Below are 21376 nucleotides of genomic sequence, written 5' to 3'. Positions count from 1 at the left end.
CATACGATGACTTCATCATCTTCAATTTAATTAATACATACTTTTCATTGGAGGTTTATGCTTTTTCTTTGTATTTTTCTTTATCGCTACTCTTGTCCTTCTTCTTCTTCTTCTTCTTCTTCTTTTCCTTCTCTCCAGCATGTACGAAATGATCTGTTGGTTCAGCCAACTTTGGCCCTGAACGAGGATCAATATTACTGTTTAATCCGTAAGATGAAGGCTGGCGATCAGATTTTCGATTTTGTAAGGCGGATGGCTGACTTTGCGGAGGAAGGTATCCTTGATTACTTTTTGAAGATACCGAGTGTGGATCATTTGAGCTTTCTGAAACAGGGGATACAGATTGCAGAGGTAGAGCTGCTGGCAATGTTGGGTTCATGATTGGAAGATTTACACTGGACGAACCTGGGTAAACCCCGGAGTTGACTGGCACATGGGAATTGTAGGCCAGATTTGGCTGACTCATGGTAGGATGATTGTATACAACTGGGGACTGAATCATCGAAGGACGACTGAAAGAGGTCATTGAAGGTCCCAGTGATGTTGCAGAAGTCTGTGGATTTGAAGGCAGTTTCGATATCGGTGGTTTCGGAGGTAACACACCAGGTCTTGGTATCAAAGAAGTTGGAGAAGGAGTGCTTAGCGGACTTGCAGTTGGAGGCAACGTTTTATCCCTAGAACTACCTCTGGAGCTTGGTAAGACTCCAGTAATGAAACCAGGAGTTTCAAAATCATTACTTGGTAACACTTTGGAATCTACTCGATTCAATCTAGAATCAGATGTCACTTTCTGTCCTCTTTGAGAACTTGACGTCGGTTTGCTAGGTAATGTTCCTGATTTGACTTGGGGAGCAGAACTGTCCATCGATAAGGATCCCTTAGTTGGAGGAGCAACGTAACCAGTGTTACTGGGTGTTACATTGGAAAAATCTTTGGATGACTTTTTACCATTTTTTTGACCTTTGAACTTTGAACGTTGTTCATTGTTGAGTTGACCTTTGAAATCAGTGTTACGATTAGCTGTAGTATTCTTTCTTTTCTCTGGGGGTAGGATACCTTCTATTTTTCGCTTTCCCTTTCCAGATGGTAATACCCCGACTGTAACATCACCTTTACCTCCATCTAGCAAGGATCTTTGAGTAAAAAACACATTTCGGTCTTTGGAATCTTGAACTAAATGCCTCCATAACGAATGGCCGGATAAATTGCTTGCATGTCCTACAATTAAAAGAGTAGACTTGGCACGAGTTAGTGCCACGTTTAGTCTTCTCACATCTGCCAAGAACCCAACTCCTTTAGTCTCATCGGCACGAACACATGAAAACAAAATAACGTCTTTTTCTTGACCTTGGAATCCATCAACAGTGTTGACATCTATTCCTATATTTCTGCCAAATTTCCGAAGTATCATATCTCTGAGGAGTACAACTTGTTGTTTATAGGGTGATATAACTCCAATTTTTGAAGCAAAGTTGAAATCACGATCAAGCCCCAATAGCGCGTCAATCAAAGAGACCACAGCTTGTGCCTCAGCCCTGTTGAATAACGATTTATTGCTCGTATTGGTACTTTCCTTACCTGTCACATCAATGAAGCAATAGGGAGGTATTTTTTTGTGCCAGCTCCTGGTATTCTTTGTCTCAGTACCTTCACCGTCAATGAGTTTTCCATTGTAAAACTCTTTTGATGGAAAAACAGAAATTTGGGGATGCATACGGTACTGCACATTTAGCAGATAAACCGATTTTGGATGAACATTCATCATTCTGACAAAAAGTGATTGCTCGTACTTATACTCCGCAGCAGCCTGAGACAAGACAGTAGGAGGCAACTGGTTTGGGTCACCAACCATAATACAACGTTTACAGCCGTATCGCAGAGGAATAATAGCCGAAAGCTCAATACACTGACATGCTTCATCAATGACCACAGTATCAAAAGAAGTGTCCATTGTTGCCAGAAAATCGTGCGCAGACCCGGATAAAGTGGAACAAATAATCTGTGCCTGAGATAGAATTCGAAATTGAACCGCTCTTCTCTGAATTTCCCGATTTCTATAAGACACAGAAACTTCCTCTCTTTGCTCATCCAGTTTCTTTCCCAGTTCATTCTTGGCTTTGGTAATTTCACTGTATCTTTTTTGTAAATCTTTGACTTCCTCTGGTTTCAAATTAGAAACCTCTTTTAGAGCCTCTCGAATGGAATTTCTCTCCGCTAGAACTTTGTTGTGTTTCTCTCTAATGGATTGATCAGCCTTTGGAGCACGAGCCGTTTCATTGAGCTCAGCGTCTACAAGCTCTTCCAGAGTTAAATCTTTGACCGCCGAGTTTATAGCATCAGACCTACCTAATCTAACCACCTTAGGTTTGAACATTTGTCCTGAAATTCCCGGAACACCCTCCCGCAATCTAATGACCAGTTCATCAACTGCGGCATTCGAAGGGGCACATACCAAGACCTTCCTTACTCCGGTTTCAGGCTTTCTAGGTCCAGAAGTCACCGCTCCTGGAATTGAAATTGGGGTACTATGAAGGTTGTTGCGAGTGGTTAAAACTTTGCCTACTATCCCAAGGATGGTCTTAGTCTTACCCGTACCCGGAGGACCCTGAATGAGCGAGAAGCCTGACGATGTTGAGGCACCAGCAATGGCTTGGGCTTGAGATTTATTGACCCTAAACTTAACCATCGTTTCTTGCAACGTTGTGTCATCAATATTAAATGGCTCAGCAGATTTGGCTTTAACAATCTTGTCAGAGAGATCGTAGAATGGCAATCCTTTCAACGAGGAGTATTCTCTTTCAATTGTTACCATTTGCAAAATTTTGAGGCCAGTCAATTCTGATCTCGAAGTTAAGAAAGGACTAATATTGTTCCTATTATGCACTCTGATTGTAACATCACAAAACTCTGAATTAGAGTACTTGATTTCTCGTACCTTCCCAAGGCAGGAGTGCTCTGAAGTTTTTACAACAGTCCGAGGTACAGATTCATCAAGTCCCTGCATATTTTTCAACCCGTCAGGAACATAAGCAAGCACAACCAAATCGTTATCACCGATCTTCCTGTCTTGCAAAACGCTCTTCTTAACTGAAGCATATACGTCGAAAAAGTTTCCAGTAGTAGTTTTACTGCCCACTACTAGATTAAATGGTTGATCCTGTCCCGTTTCCTTGGCTTGCTGAATACCCTGCCAACATTCAAGTAAAAGCAAAGGCTCAAATGTGTTCTGATACTGTTCAACTGAGTCGTATGAGTCAGAAATTGCTTTGTACGTTGTAAGATCGGCATTATCCGGAGTTCTGGAGTCTCGTTTGAAAGACCATTGCAAAACTTTAGCATACAATGGGTTCATGTCAACGTTCAACCGCATTCTCATTCTATATTCTGCCTTCTTCCTTTCCATTTCAGCTGCATTCACCTTTGGTCTATCCATGGAAAGCAATTGAGCTTTCATCTTGCCTTTTTCACGTAAATTTCTGGCTGTCTTGCTCTTCAATTCTTCGACATTTGGATGAAAAAGAGTATCCAGTGCGTTGTCATTTTGATCCTCTTCATCTTCATCGTCACTAGAATCTTCGGCCCTCTTCTTTTTTGACGAGTTAAAACCAGGAGGTCTGGGTGCAGCAGGAGCTTTTTCTGGTTTACCCATCCTTTTGATTCGTATATCTCTTTCAGCCTTTTCCTTAGCAGACAATCTAGCAATCTCTTTAATTCTAGATCCAGGCATGATAGCGGGAACATCCTGCTCTTTTACATACTTAATATATTTGGAGAGATCACTTTGAAGCTTCTTGACTGGCTTTTCATCTGGAATGGAAATTGGTGACTCTACCGAACCTAAGTTGAATTTGGAATTTCTATATTCCTCTGCCTCTGCCACAATGGAATTCACAAGGTCACTGTTGAAGTCTCTGGCTCTTTCTAGAATTTCAAATTGCTGTGTTTCACTCAATTTATTGTTGAACTTTTTAGCCCTTGCTCCATATTTGGCAAGAAGCTCAATGATATCGTTATCAAACGGCAATTCAAGTTCAGTAGCTAAATTCAACGTTTTCATCACCAAAGACAGACAGCTGGTCAAAAGTGATTCGTCACCAAGTCTTAACCATGTGAGAACTTTATGGAAAGTCAACATAATCTTATCGAACAAAAAGTTCTTGATTTCAGGTTTGTCTGAAACTACGTTCATGAAACTCCTAAACCCGTCAAGTAACAAATGGGATGTGTCCAATGTATCTCTGGCAAAGTCGATAAGAACAGAAACGGAGTAAATGGAGGCCCAGTAAGTAGTTCTATCGTAGATCAAACAAAGGAAATCCCAAGAAACATTCCAAAAGCTTAAAATACTCTCCCTTGTTTTGGAATCATAGGAGTTGTTTTCAATAAAAACTCCAGTAACTGGATCGCATAATGAATGAAGCAAATCCATGAGCACTCGGAGTGTTCTTGGACAAAGTTCATATACTTTTAAAAGCAACAGTGTATTAAGGTTCTCGACGACCGACTGCAAACAAATTTGAAGATTTAATTCCAGCAAGGCTCTAGTACCTTCAAGTCTACCTTCCACATCGAACGCTTCATAAAGAACATTTGCTGCACTCTGATATAGTTCTTGGTTACTTGAGAGGATGCATGACCAATAACCAATGGATGCTTGTTTACCATTCAAAGCAGTTCTCAGCACCGACGGATCAAAAGTTACAAGCGTTGACAACAGTTGAGAAGCTTGGGTAAAAAATAACTCTGTGTTCTTATTATGCTTGGAGATTATGGACAAGAGGTTATCTCTTTCATCCTGTTTTCCTGGAGGCGGAGGTGTTTGTTTCCCTATGCCTACAACAAAAACACCACATATAAACTTGAGAGATTCCAAAACTGTAGATGTAAACTGTAAATTACTTGGGGGTATCTTGATTGATAAGTAGGACCAAAATTTTGGCAAAAAATTCACCAATTTCACAGGCTTTCGAAGGTTCAGGTTATAACTGCTGCTCGCATATTGCTTAGAGTCAAATAAAATAAGCTCCCTTACTAATTCACAGCACATGTCCATAAGCTTAGGAGATTCGGTGGCAATTGTTGAGTCCAGAACAACATGGAAATTATTATCTAGAAATACTCTAGTCTCTGATTGTGTTAAAACATCAATGTTGAACGTAGAGTCATATATGGGTGTTTGAATCAGCAGACAATCCAATACGAGGGGGAGTGTCAGCTCAATAACGTAAGAAATATTGATGTCTCTTTGTCCCCATATAAAAACAGAAGCTTTAATAATCATTTGCTGTTGCGAAGGGCCTTGAAGGGATTTAAACATTGCAGGAATCCATTCAATTAAATCATTGAAAGAGGGTGTTTTGCTTGACAATTTATCGATGGATAAGAAGCAATTCTTGGTCTCCAATTCTTTCAGGAGTTTTAGAAAATGAGGACTCCCCAAAATGGCATCCATGAAGTTGAAAAATGTATGAGGAGCTACAACACTCCAAAATTTGAAAGAAAACTTCTGAAGAAAAATATTCAACGCTCTGAGCACAAATGGTAAAGGATAGTCTAAATACGACATGACGTGGTTGATGAGGACTTTATCAAGTGAAACGATTTGAAAACGAACTTCTTTCAACATGGGCTTGTAAGATGCAGGAAGTAACAATTTGAGTTCTAAATTGTCAACAGTTGTGTATTCTATCAATGGAAGGATATTGCACCAAAAATTTGCACAATTTAAGCTATTATAGAAACTTGGGTCTTGAATTCTGTAAAAATGAACCTCATATTCCTCCAGTTGCAGTAAATCCCATTCAATAAAAAGCTTTCTGGAGTCGAATGATTTTAACACAGATAAGGCCCAGTTTCTTTCGAAGTCCGTGCCTTCAAACAGAAAGAATATTACACCTGGAAATGCTGGAGAGTTTGAAGGTACAATAGATTCTTGTGTCTCAACGAGGTCTGAAAATATGGTGGAAAATAGCGTTCGCAGTTCTGGGCTCAACCTTAACATTGCACAACCGTACAGGCATTCAACTACTGATAAAGAAAGCTCTGTAGTAACCTGAACTCTTCCTCCATTGCTTGAAGTGATTGCATTCCTGAACTTAATTAATATTCTGTTTAATTCCCAGTTTAATATAATGTCCATAAATCTAGAGACACTTTGAGGGTCTAAACCTCTGGTGACAATGAAATCCTGTCTTAACTTTGCGCGTCCCTTATGGAACATGGAGATGCATCGCTGGCAAGTATTGAGGCAGTAGTCAATTTTAGGAGTATACCATTCTAGAACAGGAGTTGTATCAAATGAAAACAGTATCAGTGAATGTATAGCTATAGGATAGTTTTTTTCATCACAGAATAAATGCTTGATCCGCTCAGGGCTTTGAGCGGTCAGATACTGGAAAGTTGAGGCTAGGACCTTCTCTTGGAGTTGATCGTTAGAAACTTCCTTATGTGACAAGTCTATCGACCTGACCAGTTCACTCCAGCTGTCTTCATCCATTTATTTGTCGAGTTTAAGCATGCAAATAGGACTACTTTATTTACGGCGAGTCAAATCACTGGAGGATATCGATCTACAGAAGGTCTGAGAGAGAGCGCGTTCTTTAGGTGATGAAGCGATCGATAGGAGAATAATTTTGGTAGTGTATTAGTCACTTGAATAATTTTTAGGGTTTAGCATTTTGTAGGCGCTTGACCTCAGATTCTTAGGGTATAGAGGATTGAGGGAAGTTCAGTAAGCGATTATCACCAAAGAATGCAATTGATGTGTGTTCGTTAGACTGACTAGTGCCAAGAAAGTGTTTACCTTGATAGTGGGGTTTGAGTTGAATGCGTCTTCGGGGTGCCAGTTGCTACCGCTTGACACCCACTTTGACAAAGAATTCACTGCCTTTATCCTTGGATTCAATCAGATAACCCAAATATGAAATTCTTTCTTGTAAATATCAGGAAACCCTTATCAGGGCAATCTGTTTCCAGTTTGGTGACATGCTGGAGATAAGTGACTTCCGTGTCAGCAATAAGGAAAAGAGTAGTTTTCTCATCAGCACTACTAGAATTGAGAAGAAGTGTCTATTTATCTCTGCTTCCATCTTTTAAGCTAATAGTCTCAGTCAAAGTTATCTAGAAAAGAAGAGAACGAACAAGAATCTCTGAAATATCTAGAAAAATAGTGCCAGGATACAAAGGACAAAACAGTATGCGAGACTTCATCCAGTCCAGACATTTCCACAACCCGATTTCAGTTTGCACACTCAATATATCTCTTTCCTCAAACTACTAAGTGATTTTCCATTGCGTTATGTGAGATCTTTCTTGGCTGATCTGGTTTTGCGCGAAAAATGTCACACCCGATAACTCATCTCTCCAGCCTCAAATTACACGCTTCCATCGTATTCAGCCAAATCATCTACTAATTACAAGAAAATGAGGTATGTATAGCTGATATTTTCCGACTTATTTGTTTACTAACTTCATTTCAGTGGAAGGTTCGTTCGTGCTTCTAAATATCGTCATGTCTTTGGTCAACCTGCCAAGAAAGAGCTTTGTTATGAAAACATCAAAGTCACCAAGAACGCTTGGGATTCCAACCTGATCAAGACCAACGGAAAATATCTTTCTGTTAATTGGGATGCTTCCGGAGGAGGTGCGTTTGCGGTCATTCCATTGAACGAGGTGGGAAAGGCTCCTGATCAAGTTCCTCTCTTTCGTGGCCATACGGCGGCAGTTCTAGACACGGATTGGAATCCTTTTAATGATTTACAATTGGTGTCCTCGTCGGATGATGGTAAGATTTCTGTCTGGGAAGTTCCTGAAGACTATTCTTTTTTCAACTACGTTGATGAGAATGGAGATCCTAAAGATATAACTCCTATCAAGAAGTTATCTGGTCACACCAGGAAAGTTGGGCACGTCCAATTCCACCCAATTGCGGAAGACATTCTTTTGTCTTCTTCATTAGACTATTCTGTCAAAATATGGAATGTGAAAACTGGTGAAAACCTACAGACTTTACAGCACAAGGATTTAGTTACATCTTTTGCTGTCAACTGGAATGGTACTCTGGTAGCTACAACATCCCGTGATAAGAAGCTTCGCGTTTGGGATATCCGCTCAGCTAAAATAATTAGTGAGGGACCAGGACATACTGGGGCCAAAGCGTCTCGTGTTGTTTGGTTGGGAAACTCTGACAGGATTGCCACAACAGGGTTTTCCAAGCTTTCAGACCGTCAAATTGGAGTTTGGAACACTGAAGATATTGCATCCGGTCCAATTGGGGGATTTTATACCATTGACTTATCTGCTGGTATCTTGATGCCCTTTTTTGATGCTGAGAACAAGATTTTGTATCTTGCTGGTAAAGGAGACGGAAATATTCGTTACTATGAATTTAGCGATGATGAACTATTCCAGTTGTCTGAATTTCATTCGGTAGAACCTCAGCGTGGTTTTGCTGTTGCTCCAAAGAGGACATGCAGCATTCATGATAATGAAATTCTTCGTGCCTTCAAGAGTGTTAACGACAACTATATTGAACCAATCTCGTTTATTGTTCCAAGAAGATCTGAAACTTTTCAAGACGATATTTACTCTGACTGCCCGGGTGATAAACCTGCTCTTTCGGCAGACGAATGGTGGAGCGGAAAGGAAGCAAAGGGCCCCATTTTGATTTCCCTCAGAGATGTGTATGAAGGTTCAGAGCTCAATTATCACGAATCTACACAATCTCCTGAGGATATCAAGAGGGAAAGAGTTGAGCATCAAGAAGAAACTTCAGAGGAGGTGAAAAAGCCAACCAAAGTTGAAAGCAAATCTGTTAGCGTCAAACAAGAGACTTCTCCAGCTCCAGCTTTTTCTAAGACTCAAGAAAAAGGTGTTGATGAACTTTTGGCTAAGAAAGAGGTTAACACGTTGCTTGACAAGGTTAACAACTTGAGTGACGATGAGCCTGAAAAACAAGAAGAAGATGGAGATTGGGATGAGGCTCCAAAACGTTCAGCGGAAGCTAGTGAACAACTTAAGATAGAACCTGAAGTCAAGAAGGAGTCAAAGGTTGTGGAGGAACCAAAAGTGGAACCAAAAAAAGAACCAAAGGTTAAGCAAGAACCAAAGGACATACCAAAGGTCAAGGAAGAACCAAAAGAGGAACCAAAGAAGGAGGTTAAAACTCAAGAAAAGCCAGACAAGGTTCCCCAAGAGGAGCCAGTAAAGCCATTGACTGAAGCTCAAGGATCCCCGAAAAAGACACTCACTTTGAAAGAGACTGTAGAGAAACTGGGTTCTTTAGTCGTTGATTTGGAGTCCCAAATCTCAAGATTAGTGGAAGCAAACTTAGCTAAGGACGAAAAGCTTGATTTGCTTCAAAAGAAGCTAGATTCATTTTTAGATAAATAGACACTTTGATATGTATTGAATAGAGTAGACGCTTTGGTCTGGTTTTTATGTAATGGTTTAATACGAGTTGTGCTTTCTTTATTGATTCCTCTTCTTTTTGCTTCTTTTCTTAAGGTGCTTCTGCAATTCTTTCTCTCTGGCTTGTTGAAGTAAGGGTTCCATATGCCAATCTTCTTCGGGTTCTTCTATGTTGTCACTTCGCTGAATAATCTTCGTACCCCAGACAGTTGTAACAGCGTTTTCAAGATCTATATTGGTATCACTCTTTTCGATCAATGAGGAATCTAATGTAGGAGTCTCTCTGGTTGCGATGGATGCGAGCCCATAATCCCCAAGTGATCTATTATTCTCTGAAGCATAGAATTCTAAAGTTTTTTGTTCTAGTTCTTTCTCAAATTTCACTCTGTTCTTCTCTTCCCTTTTATTTCTCTGGGATGTACGTTTTGCCCTTTCCAGTAGCTGTTTCTTGAATCTTTGAAAAACCTGTGTTGGTAATATAGATCGAAAGGTCTTCCCCTTTTCCTCAAACCACTCAACATCAAGAAAACCTATTTCAGAACCTATGGGAAGATGGGATAAGTACTTGTGCTTTTTCAGAAAGTCGGGCAAAACTGTCTCATAGGTAATGTCCTGCAACTTTAGGCTCAACACTAACGGAAAAAGAGAAAAATTGTCACCATATATTGCTTTTATCACAGAAATGTCCAAAGGCGACAAAAAGAACTTTATTTTAGAGTTGAATGATGTTTGGTAAAAGAAATATCCACTTTGATCCTGTTTTTCATATTGTTTCACCATCAAATCCTGCAGTTGAAGATTTTCAGTATCGTTGATCAGCTTTGAGAAAGAACTGTCATAAGAATTGGAGATATCGTCGGGGCTTGATTCCATAGATTTTCTTTCGTCGTTTATAAGAGACCGTATTTTATCTATGGCCTTTTGACAGTAAATGTCATTTTCATTGTAAAGTAATTTGTCCTCCTCATAGTTAGTATGAATAAACTCAATTTCCTTCTCATAACATTGGATAGAAAAAAGTGGGTCCGCCTTTAATATCCTTGCATATTGGTAGAATTGCTGATGAGCCTCGCTATACCATGGGAAGTTCTCCGGTCGGTGCCCATTAACGCCACCTTCTTCAGACAGTTCAAACTGATAAGGCAAGGCCAAGATGTCATTACTTGGACGATGCATCAAATGAAGAGATAAGAATTCATTAGCTCGGGGGGCATCAAATCTGTTATCTACCTGACTAATCAACACGGGTAGGACTTCGTTTTCTTTGATAATTGAAGCACATAGTGGGCACTGCTTGGTCGAGTCCAGCTCTAGGAACCTCAACAAACATGAAAAACAAAGAACATGTCCACATTTGATCATCCTCGGAGCAATTGGTTCTTCATTCAAGCAAATAGGACATTGAGCATCGTTTTTGGAGATGATGACTCGTAAAATATCTCTTTGCTTCAAAGGAACATTAGGATCTAAAACTTGAGCTCTGAAATCTCCCGTAGAATTCACTATAAATTTGAAATTCACATTGATATATTCCATATTGCTTAGATGAACCGAATCGGATCTTCTCCTTGGCCTAGGTAGTCGTTTGTTAAGTGGTCTGTTATTGCTGGAATAATCATTAGGTAGTGTGTACTCGACTAAATGGCTTATATTAACCAAGTTCTTCCTGTTGCTGGGAAACTTTCCAACATGATCATCTAATAAAAGATCATCAGCTGATACCTTAGAGTGTTTTGACCGACCTTTCCTGGACATCCTGATGGTTTGGACGGTCCCCTGATTTATCCAGTACGCAGAGTAGAGATGGAGAAAGGAGACACATGCGTCCATATTGGTTGGTGCACTTTGTTATCGGGAACTGTACAGATTAGGATGGTCAAAGTTCAGAAGGTTAAGAATAGTAAGCAGTCCAAACAAGAGAAGACGAGGACTCTTGGTTTTGTGGTACTTGACCAGAAAATGACTTCTAGAGCTGTTTGAGACGTTTAGGTGTAAATTACATACGATTTGCCCAAGACTTGAGCATTATCGGGCTTACAGCGCAGTACACAGTTAATGGACAGAAGAGCTAAAAAAGCAGCAAAAAGAGCTACACTAGATGGTAGTTCTACTGAACCTCGTTCTCCTCATGTCTTCTAACCCTTCATCACCAGCGCTGAACGTTATATACACACTTACTGGATGAATGATGAAACTGTCATTTTTTGTCACGTGATCATCTGAATATGTGATTTCCTAACTCACGCTTCTTGATCCTCTAACCTGCTTCTTCTCAACACATCATCAGTCACGGACAGAGTTTAAAAATGTCAGGAATTACTAAACCTGTCAACCTGTACTCGGTTGCCGAACTCAGAAATGCCACTGATGATGCTCTACCATTGGCGCTATCCAAACTGGGATACGAACAGAGTTTTTCACTGATTGATACGAAACTGGCTATCGGTTACGTTGCCACAATTTTGGCTGGATCACTCTATTATTTGGAGAAAAAATATAACAACGATTTCTCCAACTTGACCTACTACTACTCAATGGTTGCACTGGTTGTGGGATATTTCGCTTTGAATGGATTGTTGTGGCTACACGGAAAATATAGGGAGAAAGACATTAAATACGTTGGAATCAACAAGAATAACCAAAAGAAGATTTCAATTGAGGCCCGGGTTGAAAATAATACCACGCCAATCTACAAAGTCACTGTGATTGAAAATAATAGATTACTTGGGAAGCAGGATATTCCGTTCACAGGCATATTTGACGAGGATGGGTTTATTCATATTGATCAGTTGGTTGAGATCTTTACTAGACTATTACAAGAGAAAGAGAAATGAAATTATTGTATTATCTGATTGTCCATGCCACTGAACTGTCTCGCCCATTCGACAATAGTAAAAGGCAGTATACGTAGAATGGGAATGGCCCATGTATACATAGGCCACATGAATGTGCCTTCTCGAGTGTATAAACAGGCATCTACTATTCTAGTAGCAAGCTTTTCAGCCTCTACCACTGGAGCCAGAAAGTTATGTGTAACAGAAACATCCGAAAACATGGCTGTATCTAATTGTCCAGGTAAGAATGTTGCAAAACTGACGTCTTGTGAGCGAACTTCATGTGATAAACTTTCAATAAAGGCTAGAAGTGCACTCTTGGTGGCAGAATACATGGATAAATTCCTAGGACCCACCAATCCCAGTATAGAACTTATAGTTATGATATGAAGGTTTTTCCGTGGTATATTTGGATTCATATAGTTACTGCTGTGCATTTTGATCATCTTTCTCATCAATCCAACATGTGACAAAAAGTTGACATTAAATCCATGCAGGAAATGTTCTTGACTGGAATTCATAAAAGCACCTGAACCTCTTATTGCAGCATTATTTATCAGTATATCCAACTGGCCTGCGTCTCGTATTATCTTATCAAAACTTATGCTCAACTCATGAGTATCTGCTATGTTACATTTATGGTATTCCAATTTTTCATGGTGAAACTTGGGCTTTTCGACGTCTAAGATGTACACCTTATCGGATACTGGGACTAATTTTTTGACTACTTCCATTCCTAAACCTTGCGAGCCACCGGTTATTAGCACTTTGATCTTATCCCTCTTGACCTTCTTTCTTCCACTAGCCCATATAATCAGCCATATTATATCTACTGTCAAACAGAAACATGCTGGTAATCCAAGCAGCCAGAACACCCAGGTCAGCGCAGGATGTATCAGTGTCAATTGAGTCCAATATATGACAAGATCAATACTGGACCGACTTGAACTCACCAGTGGTTCTGGAACACCGAGCATTGACGAATATGCTTTTCGGGCCTACGTGAAAAGATCTATGCAGGCCAGGCCTACTAAGGAATTATCTGTAAACGCGAAAACTCAATCTTGATATCATTACATAAGTACACTTCAGTTCTTATTTACACTCTTGGAAATAGCAACACCTTGGACCTTTTGATTGTAGCCAGCTGTTGGTTGGAACTTCCTGACGCTTCTTATCTCATCTGATGCATATCCAGGAACGCGAATGTTCCAGTTTCGTTCTAAATGTAACTGTACATCTCTCATGTCAATATTATCCACCTTGCGATGTTTAGCCAGTCTACAGGCAAATGAAGTAACGCTGGTAACAAACTCATCAGCGAGATCTAGTAGCAATTCTTCAACATCTCCATCAATGACAGTTTCTCCATCACCTTCGTCAGCACCAACATTCCTTAGTAGCTCCTTCAGTTTTCTTTTTTGGAGAACATGGTCGCCCTCCATTTCCAATGGAGGTGGCCTAATACTCACTGGAGTTGTCAGTGAAGGTTGACTAATAGCTGATCCTCCAAGAAGCGTTGGTCTGTTGGGAATCTTCATAGCGGCAGGCTGAGGAGGTTTAACCTGTAACCTAGCTGGGATCTCTGTGGGAGGTGGAGCTGGCTTTAAAATATGCTGGTTAATAAGGGTGCTCGTTGAGGATGTGCCTGGACTAGGCTTAGCAGCGGCATTAACTGATGTCACAGGCGTGGCTCCTGGAGATTGGTTTCTCCCAACGGCGGACGAAGGAGTAGAAGATTGCAAGGGCTGAGAAGGTTGTGGCATTGTTTGAGAAACATTTGAAGGGCGGTGTGTCACAGGGTGTTGTTGCTGCTGCTGCTGTTGTTGTTGTTGTTGCTGTTGCTGCTGCTGTTGCTGGTGTATTAGAAGATGTGGTGATTGCCTTGCCGGTTGCGGTTGCTGCGGTTGAGGTTGGTGCAGTTGTTGCTGCTGTAGTTGCTGCTGAGGTTGCTGTGTAAGAATCTGTTGATTGTAAACATTCATATTGGGTGATGAAGCAGAACCGGTGACATAAACTTCTGCAGATTCGGCAGAAGCAGCCCTTAAAGCCTGTTGTTGACGTTGCAAATGTTGGGACATCTGGTAGGCAGTAGCTTTAGTTTGAGCATATCTTTGTTTCAGGATTGCCTCCTGTCTCAACAGTTTTTGCAGTGTCTCCTCGGGGAGATTTTGATCTCTTTTGGCGGCCTCAATGGTACGTAACTTCTTTTCAAATTCCTCTAAAATAGATTTAACTTGTTGAAACTGCTGGATGGTCACTTGACCTCTTGGTTGCGTTCCGACTGGAGTTCCTGTGGGAGTTCCTACAGTTTTGGGAGGGATAGGAGGGGACGCAGAATTCACTTTAGCAGCAGCCATTTGAGAAACTTGTGACGATATGTTAGACTGAGCCTGGGGGTTTGCAATTGAGGTTCCTGCTGTCTGAGCTGATCCCATCATTACCTGATGAGGTTGTTGAAACTGGGGAGATCCTTGATGAGATCCTGGGTCCGGTGATAGACCTTGCGTTTGTTGTTGAACACGCCCTTGTGCCTGATTTTGACCCTGTGGTTGACTTAGACCCTGTCCTTGAACTTGACCCTGTTGTCTTTGCCGTTGTTGTTGATAACTGAGCAAAACATGCTTGATCTTAGTGGCTGTTTGAAGATGCTCCGCACCTTGAGGGGTTTGAGGGCCTAGTTGATGTGCCTTTTGCATCTCCAGCTGATACCGACGAGCTAGCAATTGGATTTGGGCTTGTTGCATTCCTACTGGCTTCTTTCCATTCTGACCTTGAGAATTCTGTTGCGGTTGTGGTCCCTGACCAGCACCGTTTACGGGAGCGGACGAAGAGTAATTCATACTATTGCCACCCTGCATTCCCGAGCTAGAAACTTGGGAGTCATTGTCCTGAGGCTGATTTGGTGGTTGATTCATTGCACTATAATAACAGACAATGAGTCTTTGTTTCTAGTCAAGCTTTCATTCATTCCTGCTCGTTCTCTCAGCAACATTTGGTTTTGGGGCACGACCACATGCTAGACGGTGCTTATGTAACACCAAAAGTACCATACAATTCCATTTAGGGTAGCAGAACTAGTTTAAGACCAAAAGAACACTACATGTCACTGCCGAACTAAATTAGGAAACTTAATTGTATATACATATTAATGGATAATCTTGCTTGCTTTGATTGGAGGTCAATTGTGATATTTGCGTTTTCCGTCATATCTCACTACAATGGATTTCGATACTAGCGTAGACCAAAGATTGATTCTAGTCATTTCATATCACCTCAAGCTATTCTATGAACATGACGCCCCAATAGAGTCTCTTATGTTTCTGCTTTCTTTGCCTCAAAAAATCAAGCAGAATTGCTTGTTCTTTAGTCCTTTAGGGAAAGAACTGAAGGATTTAACTGGCAGGGTACGTCACCATCCTTTGAAGCCAGAGAGTTCGTCTAACGATGTGAAATACCAGTTCCTGCTATCGAAATCCCAACTAAATGAGTCCTTTCTAAACATGGTAACGGATACCACTTATTCAAGATTGATTTCTATGAGAAGTGTGAAAAGCTTCCCTGATATCGACCAAAGCTTTCTCTTTCTTTATGATTCAAGGGAGTCAATTCCAAGCTTTATAAAACACAGGACTAAAATCATTTACATTGGATCCAATGTTTCATCCATTCTCCTCACACAATGTCTGGAAGAGCATCTACCAATTTGTATTCCTTTTCTGGAGTACTATTCCTATACTCCTGGCCGTTTGTTCAAACCTGTATCGGCAGATCATCTGCAGTTCTTGTCTTTGACTGTGCTGAGGCTTTATCAGTTCCCAGATATGAAAAGTTTTGAGATAGACTGTCCCAATTTAAAAAGTTTGGACATTTCATTTGGAAACATAGAGCTAATAAAGGGAAAATTTGAAAACTTAAAGAGTCTGAAACTGGCCCATTGTTCAACGAAAACTTTTGATCTTATTGCTCCTAAGATGAAAAACATAATAATCCATTTCTCAAACGTGCATAATGTTCACGGTATCTTTCCGAGTATGAATGTTTGTGATCTCTACGCAAATTCGCATCAGCGTCTCTCCATGCAAGCTCCTTGTCTTGAATCTCTAACCTTGAGCAAAATTCGGGGACTTGAGACGTTTTATGGGTCATTTCCTTGCCTCCAGGCTGTCGACTTAGAAGGTAGTAAAGATCTAAGGCGTTTGGTAATTTCTGAGGCTCGGATTCAGAACATCAACGCTGACGGCTGCACTAATTTAGTTATGTCCTATTTCTTGGTTGATGGAAGGAGATTGCCAAATGAAGGGCCGTTTCGACATGTTGACGTACTAAAAGGTAACTTCACTCATCTGAAAAGTATGAGTCTTAATTATGTGCCTGTCTCTTCAATCAACATCGTTGCTCCTCAATTAGAAAAGCTCAGTCTTCAGGGAACTCCGTTGGTTGACTTGGTAGGGGATTTGAGAGTCTTGAAGGAACTTAACTTGGACAATTGTTCAACTTTTCAATCTATGATCAGTCATGCAGCTCCCACAAGAATGAAAGTCACATTCACAGAAGACATGGATTTCAACTTGAATGGTTATTCCCATGTCTTGAAATCTTTGTCGATCAACGAAACCCCTTTAGCATGTGTGGAGTACACTTCGAAGTCATTGGTTCAGTTGAGCCTAAAAGGATGTCACAACTTGATAAGCTTGAAAGGACAAATGGAGAACATCAAAAGATTGGATCTGAGTTCATCATCTTTGGAGGACTTCGGAATTCATGCACCGTCACTGGAAATGATAAACTTATCTAAAACATCAAACTTGAAAGTGATTGCAGGGTATTTTCCAAACTTGCTGAAACTGGATCTAAGCTATTCCGCAGTCGAGTCGATTGCAGTGGACGCATTTCAATTGCGTAAATTGATTCTCTTTGGAGAAGATCTTCCGATTGTTAAAATTGGATCGTATCCTAATTTGAAGACGGTGTACATTTCACCAAGCTCTACTCTTACTGAAGCAAGATGGATCAGCTCTGTAGGAGAGCAAAACCATGTATTTAAGGCAACTATGATTAAAATTGAGGGAGCCAGCAAACTGTTTCACAAAGTAACACGTCAAAAGTTTCAACTATTCACACAATCAAAAGAGAAATATGTGTATTTTGAGAGCAGGGAGATTTGCTATGTTTGTCAAGAAGATATCTTGGAACTTGAGTCAGTTTTCATTTTGAATTGCGGACATTTTATGCATTATTCTTGTACTATGACCTACTTCCGAGAAGGATTTAAGGTATGCTCAATTTGTAATCAAAAGATGATCAGCTTTCCTGAGTTTCGAAGATGCTACGAGCCATTCAACCATAACCTGCTAGAAATGACAGAAAATTGGTAGCTGTAACAATCTCATGAATCAAATTAGTATTGAACAACTCTCTTGAACTGATTCTTCAAACAAAAACTCAGTACCAGTTGCCGCTCGGGGTGTTTTGGGTGGGTCATCGAAACCAAAGCTTCGCCAGGTGTATCATCAAGTAATACAACATTCTCTCCTGTAAAAAATTGAACAATTTTCGCATCATCGTTCCCAATCATCCAGACTTCAATAACTTGGTCGTTAGTTACAATTAGGTAGTCATGATCAAGAGCGGCGCTCTTACACTTGAATTGAAATTCAATGCATTCACCAACGATTTCAGATTCTCGGTTCACAAATACAGCAAATTGTGAGTACACCAACAGAAACTTTCCACTACTATAAAGTCGGAAAATCCCCACTGGTTTCAGATTGTTGGAATTCAATCTTTTTTTAACGCTGCTGTAGTTACCAGATGTGTGGCCGTCGACAAAAAGATCCGAATAGTGAAGAGCAGGGATCGGATGAGGCTTTAGCACAGACAATGACATCAATTCAAATCCTTTGGAAGTGTGTACGACAAATGAGTTTTTGAATAGGGTCATCTTGTAAGTATCGCAATCGACGCAAAACTTCTTATGCTCAAGGAAGAAGTCAAATTTTTTTGAAACGCTATCTCTTATTGGAACTAGAATCTTAAAATTCGAAACTCTTGCCTTTGGTTTCATAAAAAAGATCATCGTGGTGTTTTCATAATTTCTTGCAACAGCAAAAAATGAAACACTTTGTCTTGAAAATCTATCTCCCTCCACAGAATGGGAAGTTCCAAAATAAACTTTCATGACATCAGTTAAGTTAAAGTACAGCAACTTTTTATCTGAAAGGACAATCAGTAAGTCATATTCTTCCAGTACTGCACACTGCTTGATGTTTGAAAGTTCTAACAATCGCTTTGCAGAGTTTGGCTGGCCTTTCAAACTTACGTAACCGGCAAGTGACAGACCCAAGAAAACATAATCCTGGTTGTTGTACCTAAAACTACAAGCCGATAATACGTTGCTTTGGATCTTAGTAGAGGTATCGTCGAAATCCTCAACAGATCTAATTGCAACATCTAATGCGCCATCTTTAGGAAGAGGATTGATTTTGTTAACAGTGTCACTTTGAGAGTATGTAAACTCTCGATCGGAGACAACACTCAATGAAAACGGCTCATACCTTTTGACTTTTTCTGAAAGACGTTGCTTCACCGTACTAATCGAAAACAGCCATTTGTTTCTATCCTCTCGGGTCTGTGTATAAAAAGTGTGAGACGTATCAGAACCTAGTTGCTTGATTTTAAACGAAAACTGATCAGCTTCATCCAATGCAGCATTTGGTTGCCCTGAATTGGAGCTGGTCTCTTTATCCTTAGCCCTGAAAAGCAAGTACTCGACGGGAATTGGAGATTCGACAATTTTGAACTTTTTTACAGGATCATCGTGAATTCTCTCTGTAATTAGTAGGTAGTTGTCTAAAAGAATTAAATGATAACTTGATTTGTCAATGATACTCTTGCGTTTAACATCTCCACTTTCGGCAACATATCGCCCTTTTCGGTCAAGATTTAAATAATCGATACTGTGTTTACTGTCCAATTCCCTTTTCAAAATGCCTATACTATGCTGTGAATCTAAAACGTTGACTGCATTTTCAACATTTTTCATTAAAGTGCGGCTCATATTCAAGGCCTTGGCCAACTCAGCCTTCTCTGGGTCATTATCATTTGTCAATTTCAATATTCTTTCGATAGTTGGTTGTAACTTAATGGGACGAAAGATGGGTGCTCGTATTATCATGGAGTAATCGTCAATAAGAGAGCTTTGGACACTGCGAGATATATCCTCAAACCACTTTATGAGCTTGGATCCTGGGCGTTTCTTTTCAGCTTCAAGAATCTTGAGAGAAAGAAACGACTTTGACACATAAGCAATCGACACTGCTTCAGCTCTGGTTGCCCATTGTATATATATCGAGGCGAATTTGGAGATGAATTTTCCCTGTGACTTGATAGTTTCAAGCAATGAATCAACCAAATACTGCCGATGTACATCATTCCATACTTGCAATGGCTGAAATAGCCCTTCATAGATCCTTTCACCCTTTTTAATAATGGAAGGGTGTTCTTTCAAGAACTTGGAGGAATAAACATCTGTCAATACTTTCGCATTTCTGGCTGTTCTCAATTCAGAAAGGATCAACTCAAAAATAGTTGCCTGTAATTCGTAAGTTTTAGGAGGCAACCCTTTCACTTGTTCAAGTGAAACTCCCCAGAAATCATCCCAACTTCCACTTGTGTACTGTATTATTCTTTCTTGAACCGGTAACGAAGAATCAACCTTATCTAATGGTGGTTTGGAAAGCTGAATATTGAATGTATTTTTACCATATGCACAAGACGGTCGGTAGCATTGAGAATAGTCTCCGTTATCATAGTGCTGACCATAACAGCAAACTAATCCTAGCATTACTCCGTTGACGTAAGCATCATAATTGGGTACTATTTGAAGGTTATCCTCTGAGAGAGATATTGCGCCTTGTTGAATCAGTTCTTGTAGTATCAAGCCAGCCTGTTCTTCCAAGTAATAATGTGAAAGCGTAGGAAACCAATAGTTTAACAAAAGGTATAAACATTTCAAGAGATCATTATAGTTTGGCAGTTTTCTTAAGTTCTTTTCAAAAAGCCGTATACACCAATCCCATATACTGCTCAATAAATTTGAGTATTCTAAAGCATCAAAATCAGAAGGGAGAAGGCTATTGGGTGTGAATGGTAGCTCAGGCAAGGTTTGGCTGGGATTAAGCCTGTTCTCTTCAAGAAGGTAAGTTATCTCATCCAAGGTATCATCCAGGTTCGTCTCTTCAGGATATATCTCGATATCATCAGAAAAGGTAAACTGATCATTCGGTATACTTTCATCTTCATCGGATGAATAACTATCTCTGTTCCTGAAAGATCTCTCTGGAGTTAATTTTTGGTATATTTTAGTTGGTGAGGGCCAACTCCTTTTTGAAGGGCTTTCCGTAGGCGTGGACTTTAATGGCGAGGATTTTCTCCCAAACACCCCAAATGAATCAGATGTTTCGACTCTCAGGGGAGACAAGCTTTTGCGTCTCTCAGAAGAAAGTGGCTCTGGTGGAAGGACCCTTACACTGGAGGGGTCCCTCTCCATTGGGGTCTTTGGTAATGGCTTAGTATACATATCAGAAACGTGAGGAGGAGAGTCACTTTTAAGCATCTTCAATGGTAATTGAGGTAAAGTTGGCAGTTTGGGAGGAGAATAGAGGTGCTGTGGGGAGTTAAGGGACTGGAGAGGTTGTTGTATGGGGTTCATTGCATTTGGAGAGATCGACAATGGGTTAGGAAGCTTCTTTTGACTAGGAACCTTCAGAGGTTGGGTTGGAATATGATAAGATTCTTGAGGCAAAACCCTTGGTCCTTTCAATGGGTTCTTGTAACTTGCAGACTCCAAATCATGGAGTAGGAGGTCATTAGATATTGATTCTTTTCTGATCGCTTCCAGAAAATGACGGGGTGGTTTCTCTGGCAAAGCAGGGGGTGTGTCGCTTATATAGTCATTGTGTTTTGCCTGCTCGGGAGATGACTGTTTTAACCAAGATATGTCTAGTTCATACCTATAGTCCATTGTGTCTCATTCAGATGCTAGATCGACTATCATCTAAACAAAAACGATGTTTATGTAATATCCAGGGGAAACAGCGGTGTTCGGGTGTATTCTATTTTAGGTGGAGCTT

The 21376-nt window shown here is 40.3% G+C and overlaps 8 protein-coding genes across 8 annotated transcripts; 3 read left to right on the top strand and 5 right to left on the bottom strand.

Moving 5' to 3' along the window:
* Positions 1 to 55: 55 nt before the first annotated feature.
* On the bottom strand, positions 56 to 6496 carry PAS_chr2-1_0592 (uncharacterized protein; the record flags this gene model as incomplete). The annotated part of the gene is made up of 1 exon (XM_002491464.1): positions 56 to 6496. One exon carries the CDS (start codon positions 6494 to 6496, stop codon positions 56 to 58), a length of 6441 nt encoding a protein of 2146 aa, XP_002491509.1.
* A 926-nt stretch (positions 6497 to 7422) lies between these two features.
* Positions 7423 to 9390, top strand: PAS_chr2-1_0591 (Coronin, cortical actin cytoskeletal component; the record flags this gene model as incomplete). The annotated part of the gene is made up of 2 exons (XM_002491463.1): positions 7423 to 7427; positions 7479 to 9390. The coding sequence occupies 2 exons, from the start codon at positions 7423 to 7425 to the stop codon at positions 9388 to 9390; spliced, it is 1917 nt and encodes a 638-aa protein (XP_002491508.1).
* A 78-nt stretch (positions 9391 to 9468) lies between these two features.
* On the bottom strand, positions 9469 to 11238 carry PAS_chr2-1_0590 (Cytoplasmic protein of unknown function predicted to encode a DNA-3-methyladenine glycosidase II; the record flags this gene model as incomplete). Its single annotated transcript, XM_002491462.1, has 1 exon — positions 9469 to 11238. One exon carries the CDS (start codon positions 11236 to 11238, stop codon positions 9469 to 9471), a length of 1770 nt encoding a protein of 589 aa, XP_002491507.1.
* Positions 11239 to 11714: 476 nt separating this feature from the next.
* On the top strand, positions 11715 to 12242 carry PAS_chr2-1_0589 (Subunit of signal peptidase complex (Spc1p, Spc2p, Spc3p, Sec11p); the record flags this gene model as incomplete). Its single annotated transcript, XM_002491461.1, has 1 exon — positions 11715 to 12242. The coding sequence occupies one exon, from the start codon at positions 11715 to 11717 to the stop codon at positions 12240 to 12242; it is 528 nt and encodes a 175-aa protein (XP_002491506.1).
* A 2-nt stretch (positions 12243 to 12244) lies between these two features.
* Positions 12245 to 13219, bottom strand: PAS_chr2-1_0865 (uncharacterized protein; the record flags this gene model as incomplete). The annotated part of the gene is made up of 1 exon (XM_002491460.1): positions 12245 to 13219. One exon carries the CDS (start codon positions 13217 to 13219, stop codon positions 12245 to 12247), a length of 975 nt encoding a protein of 324 aa, XP_002491505.1.
* Positions 13220 to 13330: 111 nt separating this feature from the next.
* On the bottom strand, positions 13331 to 15160 carry PAS_chr2-1_0588 (Subunit (61/68 kDa) of TFIID and SAGA complexes; the record flags this gene model as incomplete). Its single annotated transcript, XM_002491459.1, has 1 exon — positions 13331 to 15160. One exon carries the CDS (start codon positions 15158 to 15160, stop codon positions 13331 to 13333), a length of 1830 nt encoding a protein of 609 aa, XP_002491504.1.
* Positions 15161 to 15463: 303 nt separating this feature from the next.
* Positions 15464 to 17620, top strand: PAS_chr2-1_0587 (Hypothetical protein; the record flags this gene model as incomplete). Its single annotated transcript, XM_002491458.1, has 1 exon — positions 15464 to 17620. One exon carries the CDS (start codon positions 15464 to 15466, stop codon positions 17618 to 17620), a length of 2157 nt encoding a protein of 718 aa, XP_002491503.1.
* A 23-nt stretch (positions 17621 to 17643) lies between these two features.
* On the bottom strand, positions 17644 to 21267 carry PAS_chr2-1_0586 (Guanine nucleotide exchange factor (GEF); the record flags this gene model as incomplete). The annotated part of the gene is made up of 1 exon (XM_002491457.1): positions 17644 to 21267. The coding sequence occupies one exon, from the start codon at positions 21265 to 21267 to the stop codon at positions 17644 to 17646; it is 3624 nt and encodes a 1207-aa protein (XP_002491502.1).
* Between the last annotated feature and the right edge of the window lie 109 nt (positions 21268 to 21376).

Source organism: Komagataella phaffii, chromosome 2 (genome assembly GCF_000027005.1).
Source record: "Komagataella phaffii GS115 chromosome 2, complete sequence".
Taxonomy (NCBI): Eukaryota; Fungi; Ascomycota; class Pichiomycetes; order Pichiales; family Pichiaceae; genus Komagataella; species Komagataella phaffii.
Note: the sequence above shows the minus strand (reverse complement) of the source record. Positions and strands in the feature narration are given on the sequence as shown.